At 42.7% G+C, this 11,785-nt stretch overlaps 1 protein-coding gene and 1 long non-coding RNA gene across 2 annotated transcripts; one reads left to right on the forward strand and one right to left on the reverse strand.

The window, feature by feature from the left end:
- The first annotated feature begins 1,287 nt into the window (after window positions 1-1,287).
- On the forward strand, window positions 1,288-3,965 carry mylpfb (myosin light chain, phosphorylatable, fast skeletal muscle b). Its single transcript, XM_080516760.1, has 5 exons — window positions 1,288-1,386; window positions 2,434-2,614; window positions 2,752-2,830; window positions 2,935-2,983; window positions 3,078-3,965. Exons 1-5 carry the CDS (start codon window positions 1,351-1,353, stop codon window positions 3,177-3,179), a joined length of 447 nt encoding a protein of 148 aa, XP_080372886.1. The 5' UTR covers window positions 1,288-1,350; the 3' UTR covers window positions 3,180-3,965.
- Window positions 3,966-9,575: 5,610 nt separating this feature from the next.
- On the reverse strand, window positions 9,576-11,358 carry LOC308146137. The gene is made up of 5 exons (XR_013937098.1): window positions 11,277-11,358; window positions 10,874-10,936; window positions 10,662-10,787; window positions 10,450-10,573; window positions 9,576-9,810 (listed from the first exon to the last, which is right to left on the reverse strand). It is a non-coding gene; the product is annotated as an uncharacterized lncRNA (long non-coding RNA).
- Window positions 11,359-11,785: the final 427 nt, after the last annotated feature.

An 11,785-nucleotide genomic window follows, 5' to 3' on the forward strand; every position in this document is an offset into this window, starting at 1 on the left:
CTTAAAGATGTGTCGGGATCAAGTGGCCTGTTTGCACGTCTCTTTTCCAGATGCCCGGCGGCGAGGTGTCACTACTGGAGCCCGACCAATATTCGTCGGCCCCACCGCTTCCATGACTGTGTATAAAAAGCGGACGGCCCGCCGCGGAGATGTGCTGGGCGCAGAACCCAAAACATGTAACGCGATCATTTAGACAGGCGATGACTTGGGGATATGTTCACCGCAAACACACGCTGGCACTGTGAAGTAGCGAACTGGTGTTGAGTATTAGAAAGCATCGGCCAGTTTGATAAGTATCCCGTCTGTGTTTGCATCAAGGGGGCGGGGCAGTGGGAGCTTGTCCTCGCCGCCGCGCTTTGTTTTCATGCGGTGGCTGTGACCGTTAACACACACACACATAAACGAAATAGCCACAAAGATAAAAAAGCCTGCACACAGGAGCCGTTCAGTCATCAGTTTGGCCATATTAGTCCACATATGTCACCAAAGTCATGCCTGTGCGTTGGCATTGAATTCACCTCATTCCAAGACTCCGGCGGCCTATTTTGGAGCGCCGGTAAACCGATCTGAGCCCGCCGCCTCCTCGCTCCACCCTCTTTCTCTTACTTTCCCCCCGGCTCTGTTTTCCTGCCAAACCTGATGGTGTGGCTAAAGTTAGCCCCCCGCGGGCTAGTATATAAGGCCCCACGGGTCCAATAGTTACATGTCAGTCACATCGGCTTGGCGTAGGCTTCTCTTCTCGACCAACAACTCCACAAACTTGAGAGATGGTGAGTGTGGCCACGTTCACCGGGGGAAGAGCGGTCTCTAGGATTTGACATCTTCTCTGCACTATAAACTGATGAGACGGGCGCATCACTGATACAATTTTTGCGGTCTGGATTACCAAACATCCCAGTAAATAGGACTGGGAGCTTCGTAAACCGAGCCTCCCAGCTCTGGATCTGGACCCGTTCTTAACTTTTAACTGCACAGAAAATAAAACACATGAACTTGAATCATTCTAATAAATAGTGTCATTTGGAAGGGACGATTGGCTGATGACGACATTCCCAAAAGCTATTATACATGACTTTTTTCTTCTTTTTTTTTTTTGTGAACTGGATGATCAGTTAAACTGACAAACTTACACATCACAAGCTGGAGGAATCTGTTCCATTTTATTGACTGACGTTTATTAAAAATACATATTCGGAGTTATTGTAACCAGTTCAAACCTGCCTTGTTTCGTCGCACCTTGTTTGTTTGATATCTGGTGCGAGACGTGACTCTTTTATCCATTTCCAGGCACCCAAGAAAGCCAAGAGGAGGCAGCAGCAGGGTGAGGGTGGATCCTCCAATGTGTTCTCCATGTTTGAGCAGAGCCAGATCCAGGAGTACAAGGAGGTAAAAAATTTTCCCCCTCGTCACATCCCACTTTGTTCCTAAAACCTGTCGCGAGTTTGACGGGAGGTCAGCTGCAGGGTCCTCCGTCGTCTTTCCGATGACCTTCCTCCTCCACCTTGAAGTTAATGCTCAGATATAAATCCTCCACTGGACGCGGTTCTTCACCGGTTTGGCTGTAAAGCAGCCAAAAATGTGTAAAGCAGCCAAAAATGTCCCCCCCCCGAGCGGGACAGGGCAGTAAATCTGAGTTGACGTGATGACGGCGGCCACCTCTCCCCTCGTGCTCGATCGGTCATTCTCCTTAGAGACCGTCGCGCCGTGACTCCACAGGAATGTGGGCTGCCAGCTGTCACACTGTCATATTAATAAAAGTGGCAAAGATCAGCTCAAAGTCAGAGAAATAAGAAAACGCCGAAAAAGGTTTTCAGAAGGATCTCTCAATGAGGACGCCCTTGTTGGTGTATCGCAACATTTAAAATTTAGTGCCTGACTCTCCCCCTCCTCTGTACAGGTAGAAATACTCGACATCCCGTTGGGAACAGTAGTTCAGTTTGTCCTTTAGAGGTGAGAGAACATTGGCGACGGGGGTCAGAAGCTTTAAGTCACAAGGCAAAAAGGACGACAGCTGTAATGGATACCGCCTCCTTAAATGTCGCAAGGGGCTTGTCTCACATTCCCAAACCATTTTAACACCTTAGAAAGACAAGTGGGCGACCAGCTGCCAAGTCCCAAAAGGTTTCGCAGTGCCATCTTTGGTTTCACTCCGTGCTGCGCCCAGCAATGTGGAAAGGGAGCTGCACATTTACACGTTTATGTTGGCAGACTATCTCGTACATAGAATTATGATTAACAAGTCTTATCTTAATGACTTGTGAGAAACCTGAGAATCCGAGTTGTAATTAAGTCTATTTCATTTGAAACATCAGGGCGGATGGACTTTTGAAGGACATCTGCCAGGATCGAGTGACACACACACACACACACACGGTTGTTGTGTTCTTTTCTTCACGTTTTTTTTTTTCCCCTCCCTCTTCTTGTTTCTGCCAGGCTTTCACAATCATCGACCAGAACAGAGACGGCATCATCAGCAAGGACGACCTCAGGGACGTTCTGGCCACCATGGGCCAGCTGAACGTGAAGAATGAGGAGCTGGAGGCCATGGTGAAGGAGGCCAGCGGCCCCATCAACTTCACCGTCTTCCTGACCATGTTCGGCGAGAAGCTGAAGGGTGCGTCCACACGCGCACCCTTTACCGTTAACACGGATGCATTTTGTTAAAAAAAAAAAAATGTTGTGTAATATAAGTCTCGGGTTCTGCTTGGAACGCTATTGTTCTCATCGTGGATCTCCTTGTTTGGCTCTCAGGCGCTGACCCCGAGGACGTCATCGTGAGCGCCTTCAAGGTCCTGGACCCCGAGGCCACCGGTTTCATCAAGAAGGAATTGTAAGGGCTTTTACTTTCGAGGCAGATCCCCTCGAACGAAACTGTTTTCCTCTTTGTGGCACATTTTTCACGTTTATTTCATTCTGTATTTCGTCGTCCTCCAGCCTGGAGGAGCTCCTGACCACACAGTGCGACAGGTTCACTGCTGAGGAGGTGAGGCCCATCGGTCGTTTTGTCTTTAAATCCCTGCTGTGTAATAATCCCCATCTGGATTGGTAATCCCCTTCTTGAATCTCCACCTCTGCAGATGACCAACCTGTGGGCTGCCTTCCCCCCTGATGTGGCTGGCAATGTGGACTACAAGAACATCTGCTACGTCATCACACACGGAGAGGACAAGGAGGAGTAAATGCCTCCTCGCTCAAGACCTCCACCTCCGTCCGCAACCACACCGGTCCAGTCATCCATTCACTCCTCCTTCTCCAAAAGCCATACCTTCCTTCCATACACTCGCTCCCAAGGTCCGCTCCCTCCGCTTACTAGCTCAATACGAAAAGACTTTGTCGAGGTACTCAGTGAGAGGACGGAGGGGCCCCGTGGGGGTGTTTGTGTGTAAGTACAACGGAGGAACATGGGATTATTTTTCAATAAAGAAAAAAAGAAAATAGTCTCGTGACACTGAAACACTCTCGCTATCTCCTGTCCCTGCCTCTTGTTCCTCCTGCTTTTCCTCCATCGCTCACCCTGTCCTCCCGCGTTGAGGCCAACAGTGCGTGCTTCACACCTACTTGATGGCGTGTATGCATATGCAGTCCAGTGTATACAAGGGTCGGTCAAAATGTCTCTTGGGTGCTGTGGCGCATGCACAGTCACTTGCTTGAAACAAGTGAGCAGTCTGACCCCGGTGGTCTGTTAGTCCCAACATAACTCAGAGTGTTTGATGGATTTCTCCCTTTGCGAGTATTAGAGAGGAGTGCTTAGTAAAAAAAAAAGAAAGAGTGGGAGTACTGTACTAGAATAGTTTGCCTACTCCTCTCTTTTTTCTTTTTTTTTTTTAAACCAAATTCTTGCTCTCTGATATGCAGATGTGAAAGGAAAGGTTGCAGTGAAAAGAGGGATGCATGTTTTTTTTTTAAAGATTCAATCCTGCACATAGAGAAAGAGATAGTGAAAGGTGGTAAGTTGGAGGCAGCAAAGGGAAAAACAAAAGTAAAGAATCTTTGTTTTTGACTCTTCCTCCTCCCTCTCACTGCTGTTTCCCTCCTGTTATTTTGTGACTGTGTCTACGCTGTAACAAATAAAGAAGTACAAATAAAATCTGCTAGCTTTTGTACGACACCGTGTCTGTTGGTTTAAGTGGAGGCTGGGTGAATGCACTGCCGGTTGATAGTGAACAGAACTGTAAAGCGCCTCGTTGCACTCTGACTGCCATATGCATGAGGGGAAGTGTTATCAAATAAAATGAAATACCTTTAGTTGGATTATTAAAACTACAAATAAGTAATTACTTTAAAAAGACAAAACTTCAAGGAGAAACAAACAAATAAAATAAAAATACAATATTGTACGAGACAGTCGACAATGAGATCACATCTACAAATAAGTAAAATGAAGATATATACAAACAAATTATAGATTTCAATAAATGATATATACCTTTGTATTCTAAAAAAAATTTTTTTTCCTTTTCATTGTCAGGTCACAATGATTAGGAATATATTCCATTTGAAAACTAATTAAATGATCAGATGATCCAATCATTTGGTTGTAGTTTTTAATTATTTAACTATAAAAATCAAGAGATCTCTTTATCACGTGGTGTGTGACGGAGGCGTCCTACAGAGGGTGGTCAGACAATTCTGGCAAAACTTTCTCATTTTAAAACAAAAACAAGAATTGAGTTCCAGCGCATCCAACTCTGCACAGCTCTGCCCCTCTCTTCACCCGAGTGTCCAAGACATGTGGCTGGAGATCAGACGACACGACCACAAAGTCCATCATTGACCTCCGGCCCAGGGTGTCCTGGTGCCACGTGCACTTATGGACACCCCTGTGCTCCAAAATGGTGTTTCCCAGGTGAACTTACGCTTGATGTGTTATTGGTTGCTGGGTAAAGGTTCACCGGTCACTCTGACAATGACACAGTTAATGGCGTGAAAGTTTTACTCCTCAACTTCTGGATGGAGGCAGCAAGTAAAAGCATTCTTGATAATCCTCCAAAATGTGCGGATCCGCTTCTTTGCTTTAGTGAAACGACCAGTAGAGGCTGAGTCCGGTGAGACAATTTCTGCTGCAAATCCATCAGAGCATTTTGAAGCATTTTTGAAGTTGCAACACTTTTCGGGGGGAAGACAGTCTTCACAGGTGCAAAGCACCTCGGGGGCTTCACAGTTCTTGCAGTCTTTAGTGTCTTCACTGTCCTTACCATCTTCACAGTCTCCACAGTCTTCACTGTCTTCACCGTCTTCACCGTCTTCACAGCCTTCACCGTCTTCACGGCCTTCACGGCCTTCACAGTCTTCACTGTCTTCACTGGCTTTGTCATCACTGGAAGATAAACAGTCAGTAAGATCAACAACTTCGTATATGTTTTGCACAATGATGTTGAATACTTGTATACACACTCACAAGCTCCTGACGCTTAGGTGATCGAAATAGTCCAACATGATAAATGGATGGCAAAGGATCGTGGATGCTGTGATCCTTGTATAATGATTTGTGTCAAGCATCTGTTCCACCAAATCAATGAAGTTTTCCTGGGCATACTTAACAGTACACTTATCCCCTGTTGGAATTGCAGCAGGGACCTAGCAGGGACAATAAAACAAAGCAAAAGCAAACTATTTAGCGAAAGAACTGAACTTGTTCAGAAGCAAAAATGTTTTATGAAAAATTTCACAAACGTTGAAAAAATTATGCAGTTGCGTGCGCAGGGTCTGCTGTTTGCATTCTGTTGTAGACAATCCAAGACCAATTTCACCTGGTGACTAAAAAGAGAGGAATGAATTGATTTGCTACAGATGCAGAATAAAACAGAAAATACACAACTTTCACTGATCAAACGCAGTCAAAAGAGAGACAGCAAATAGTACCTTTAAAGTCCATTCCTGGTTGATTTCTGTTCTTTTGAAGAAATGCATACTGTGTGAGCACTTGTCCAACACTTGGTCTGGTGGCTGTCCAAGAACTGATACGATTTGTATGATCTGTGGAGTCAACACTGTGTTTTAGCATACTTCCAAAAACACCCGCGAATATTGCTCTACGCATTGCGCACTATTTATAGAAGTACTAATTTGAGTTAGTGCTCAATTCACAAAGTGTCTTGACATTTAAAAAGATATTGACTCTTTTCACAACTAAGTGCTTTAAATCATTGGAAACACACGCTTACATGAATCACTTATTACAACTCTCTGTCAAAGAGGTTTGAATGGATATGTGTGTGCTGCCTGAATTCTATTACTGACCATATCATATTCATTTTCGCCTTCAAACAGTGGCTTTCCCGTAAGCATTTCTACAGCGATGATTCCTAACGACCACACATCAAAAGCGTAGCCCATAAAATCTCCCAGCAGAGTCTCCGGGGGACTGAAAAAGACACAGACAAAGGAAGGTGAGTATGAGGCGGTCTGATGAAGAGCCTGAGAAGTCAGTTCACAGTGCAAATCCAAGATGTGCGCCAGATATGCAGTAGGTTTACATACATGTAACTCAAAGTCCCATACTGGCACAATGGTGTTGCTGGAGGATTGCGTATCGCCAGGCCAAAGTCAATGACTTGGACTTGAAGTGGTTCTGCATCACGGTCGACCAGCATAATGTTACCAGGCTTCAAGTCTGCATGAAGAACTCTTGCATCCTTCAAGAAATTCAGAGCTTGAGCCAGCTGAAAGAAAAGACACAACAACACTAAAAATGAAATGCGTTTCAAAAGCAGCAACATTTTTACTACAATTTTAAAGTACTGAAGAAACACATGAATGTACAACCCCCTAAACACGTTGCAAATACTACGACTGTGGGTTTGATCATTTCTTTTCTCTGACTTTTAAAATGCAAGCTTTTATCGTGGAAGTTGCAGCTGGACATTTTTAGTAAACCCAAACATGGAATCAAGAAATATTAAACAAGATGGAAAAAAAATTAAACAAAAATAACAGAAGGAGGTGAAACCTGATAGAGAATTGTTCTAATCTTTTCCAATGGAAGCGGCCCCTGCTTTTCAATGTAGTCATCCAGAGTGATATCAAGCTTCTTGAACTCGATAAAGAATTTTTCACGAAACATGAAGCAAGCATTACAGCTCAAAATGTTGAATCTTTCGCAGCCCAAATCTCTCAAGTAGTTCAGTATCTCCGTCTGGAACCACACAAGATCATATGAAATCAATTGTTACATAACTATAAGTGGCAACGATTAAAATGATAATGAGTGTTTCCTTGTGTCACCTCATGTATTGCCATTTCGAAGTGTTCCCTGGAGGTGAATATTTTCAAAGCTACCCTTTCATTGGAGGGTTTTTTCAAACACTGGAGCACAGTTCCAAAGGCACCCGTGCCGAGGCAAGCCTCCACCAAATAATCTGAGGTGGAAGACGGGATTTTGTATCCAATCGACAACTCTTTGGGTTCCATCAGTCGTTCCTCAATCGCGATGTTCACAAAACAATGAGAAATGTAGTATCAGGTCTATTCTGCTGTAGCCAGAGAGCCAAATATTAGGAGGTGTTCGTTCGGTGTCAGAGCAAAGCAGGATAAAAGTTCCAAGTCATCCAACATTAGTGTTATGGGGTTAGAAAATACAAATCTTTTATCTTCTGTGTCAGCAGGGGGGTTGTCTACAAGTGATATGTGCCTCTTTCAAGATCAAAGACAGAGTGACGTCACTCTGTTATCATCCTATGTGATGATTACAGAGTGACGTCACTCTGTTATCATCCTATGTGATGATTACAGAGTGACGTCACTCTGTTATCATCCTATGTGATGATTACAGAGTGACGTCACTATGTTATCATCCTATGTGATGATAACAGAGTGACGTCACTCTGTAATCATCACATACGATGATTACAGAGTGACGTCACTCTGTTATCATCCTATGTGATGATTACAGAGTGACGTCACTCTGTTATCATCCTATGTGATGAGCCGGATACTCGTTTCTGGTACGGATATGCATGTTTTGACGAGTACGAGCATGATACGAGTAAAACTTGTCAATATCCGTGTTTGTGCTGAAAGAAAATCCTCATTTGGTAACTGACTGTCTTCACGCTCTGTGATTGGCCAGTCACACACATTTCTGCAGCCAGAGCTGTGTCCCACTCTCTCTCACACACACACACACAGCGACTGAACTCTCTGTGTTCGTTGCTTTCTTCAGTACTCCTTAGGTTTTCTTCAGCTTGCCTCTGTTTTGGTTTCTATGATATTTAAAGTTACTTGGTGAACTTGTTTCGTAATGTACGCAATGCATTTGACAAGACAGAGCTGAAAACACCTTGTGTCGCGTCGTTCACTCCCTCCACTCCAGTCGGGTTTTTGCTCTTATTTTGGCTGGTGGTGTATAGTCAGTTGGAAAACTTCCTGTCCTGAACGCGGCGCTTTTGTGAAAAATACAGAAGGCTGACATATTATTAGGGATGAGCGAGTACACCACTACTCCGCGTTATATTTAAAAGGCAGAATGACGTCAGTGGCTTAAGTTACGTCACGGTTTCATGGATCACATTCAGTTCTAGGAAGCACAAGTACACTGGAGGGAACATCCAGGTAGATTTTATCTGAATAAAGCTCAGAGAATATTTATAAGGTCCAGAGCCAAGTGGATTGATGAGGGAGAACCCCCCCCCCCCCCCCCCTCACTCACCCACCCCCATCATATTCCATATTCAATTTATAAAAACACAGCCTAGATCTCACATGATTTATGGGGAAGAATGCTGCATTAGAACCAAAAAGTATAGCGAAGGAGCTCTTGAATTTCTTTACCTGAATGTGTCATCTTGTTTTAAAGAAAAAGCTGAATTACTTTTCAGTTAAATGAATGATCTGATTCCTATAAATTATAAAAACTTTAGAAATGTTTGTGAAGAGGAGGATTTGAAAATAGAAGAAATCAATGTATCATCATAAAAACAGCCTCTGACTGATCTCATGGCTCTGATGGAATAACGCCAAACATTTCTAAAAATAAATTAAAACGTTGCTATTTGATGCAATAATGTATTACTGGTGAGGAATTATTGGCAATGAAATGAGGCAGAATTATTTCAGACACCCTGAATAAGCTTTCCTTCTATTTGTCATGTTTCCTTACCTTCAGGACAACATAGTGTCTCATCTAACCCCACTCTTCTCTATTCTAAACACTGCATTACATTTACATTTCACATCACTGCACCTCTTATTTTATAGCCCACATTGTTGCTGAGCCACGTAGCAAATGTTTATTCTGTAGACACTTGCTGTGGACATGATTGAAGTTGTCCAACTCTCTCTGAACCTATTTCAGCAAGACACTGCAGCTGGAACCACATCTGTAGAGTTCAGCTACTAAACTGATCTACTCACTTCATTCCTGCAGTGACAATGTGTGGTGCATTAAGCAAAACAAACTACAAGAATGGAGAGTAACTGTAGTTACTTCAGCAGGAAAGGAGCAAATGTCCATGACAAACCTTCAAAAAGTACCTCTGACAACTTGAAAGAATAAAAACCATCAATGAATCATGTCATTGTTCTTTATTTTATACACAAGCACAGGAGACTTTGATAGAGAAAACCCATATGAGCAAGTTTGGAAAGGAAAAAGTCCCTCTAACAGGAAGAAAACTTTGCAGAAACCAGAGTCAGAGGTGGCGTCTTTTCTGCTGAGCGGTTGAGGTGAGAGGACAGAAGAGAGGACAGAAGAGAGGACAGACAGACAGATAGATAAGAGAGATCCACTCTGTGAAGACTGATCAGGACAGGAGGCTTCAAACCACCTTCAGCTCCATTGTCAGACATCCAGCAGGGAGGTTGAGAGACAGACTACAGGAGAGAGAGGCAAATGTTAGTGACATGTAATAGTGGCCAATAAGAAAGTAAAGAAGCTCAGTTCAGGTCCTGCAGCATCTTAACCTATGGCAGCTTTATTACAAAATGGTCTCGTGTTCGTCTTGGGAGATACGGGACTAATAGATCTTTAAGATACGATGGGGCTTGGTTGTTAAGAGCTTTATAGGCTAGAAGAAGGATTTTAAATTCTATTCTAGATTTAACAGGGAGCCAATGAAAAGAGGTTAGTATTGGAGTGATGTGATCTCTGAGGCTGGTCCTCGTCAGGACTCTCGTTGCAGCATTTTGAATCAACTGAAGACTTTTTAAGCAGTTATTTGGACACTCTGATAATAAGGAGTCACAATAGACGAGTCTTGAAGTAAATGCATGGATAGTTTTTCAGCGTCACTCTGTCAATATAGCCTTGATTTTAGAGACATATGCAAATGTTAAGGTAAAAATAGATAAGACGGCAAGTCTGTGAGAGTGTTAGAACTTTCTCCCACTGGCTATGATGACCTCTGCCTCAAGCCTCGTGTGACCTGAGCCCAACAGGATGCTGATGATGATGAACACTGACAAGGAGCATGTAGACAGGTTTCAAAAGACAGAAAATATTGGCCACTCTACTTCTATGATGTCCTCCATTTGATTGATCGTCTTCTGGAAATATAACATCAAAAACATAAGCGATGAGTCTCAGGTCCTTCTTGATTCCTGTGACCTCCTCCATCTCATTCAGTAGCTCCAACATCTGTTACAATACAGAGGAATAAAAGTAAACAAGTCAAGCTCATGTTACGTAAAAACTCTCAAACTTGATTGAAGAGATGTTTTCTGACCTGCTGGTCACTGAAACAACATCTTCATGATGACGTGCTGCTTGAGGACAGGTGATGCAGACGACATCTTCCAGAGGTTCCTTCAGTTTGAACGGACCCTCGAGTCCATGAGATCCTCATGAAGCTCTGAAGGCAAAGAGCAAAGAGAGAAGAGAAAACATATGTTAGCACAAGAGAATAGAATCACTAACAGCACAGTTTGTTTCACTCACTTTGATCTCCTCTCTGGAAAACACAGTGAGGATCCTCCTCCTCCTTCAACAGCCCCAATGATCCTGCAGAGAAAAATACATTGTGAAAACCAATGAAAAGACGCAGCAGGAAAGTTACACTTTGATTAAAGTCAAAACTGTCTGGGAATTATTGTTTCTGTGATTTAAACAATATTAATCACCAACTGTAGACAAGATGCAGAATCAGTTGATATTTTACTTTGATAATGTGATCATCAAACTACTGTTGATGATTAAAACCTTTCTGAAAGTAGTGATCTCATATAAAGACACAACATTCAACACGTAGAGTGGAGAATAAATATCTCAGTCAAGTGGTTCAGTCATTTCTGCCATACGACACACATCTATTGAATAATTGTACAAACTATTGTTGTAGTACCTTGTGTGCTCTCATTCGTGGTCTTACATCCACAGCTGGATGACTCATCCAGATGTTTGTGGGATTTTAAGGCACAACCAACATGCAGCCAGCCTTTGCAAAGTTTGCACTGCATCCATTCCAGCATTTCTGTGTCTGGATAAAAAAAATCAATCAAAACAAGAGATGTATTCACATTATTTTTGTTTAATTTCATTTAAAATAGAAAATTGCCTCTGAAAAAAGAACAAATCATCATCATTTATATTTGTTATAACTCTCTGTTCACTTGACTTGTGTTGATTTCACTGCAGTGTTTACATTATTTAACGTTTTATACTTTTCTTAACTTATTATATTCAGAGGTTGTATATATGTTACCTCAATTATTTCTATTTCAGAGCGTGAAATAATTTTTTTAATGCAGGTATGAAAAAAAATGCAATTTCAGTTCTCTATATGTGTGGCACAGACAGACATAAACATTTAACTTTATTGACAAACATCTAAATGATTCATTGCCGTATGTT

The sequence above is a fragment of the Blennius ocellaris genome (assembly GCF_963422515.1).
Source record: "Blennius ocellaris genome assembly, chromosome: 21".
Taxonomy (NCBI): Eukaryota; Metazoa; Chordata; class Actinopteri; order Blenniiformes; family Blenniidae; genus Blennius; species Blennius ocellaris.

Excerpts from the sequence above, each read along its gene's own strand:
- mylpfb (XM_080516760.1), top strand. The coding sequence starts at position 1,351 with ATGTTTGAGCAGAGCCAGATCCAGGAGTACAAGGAG. Across the intron at positions 1,387-2,433 it reads AGATCCAGGAGTACAAGGAG|GCTTTCACAATCATCGACCA; the intron begins GTAAAAAATTTT and ends TGTTTCTGCCAG. Across the intron at positions 2,984-3,077 it reads ACAGGTTCACTGCTGAGGAG|ATGACCAACCTGTGGGCTGC; the intron begins GTGAGGCCCATC and ends CCACCTCTGCAG.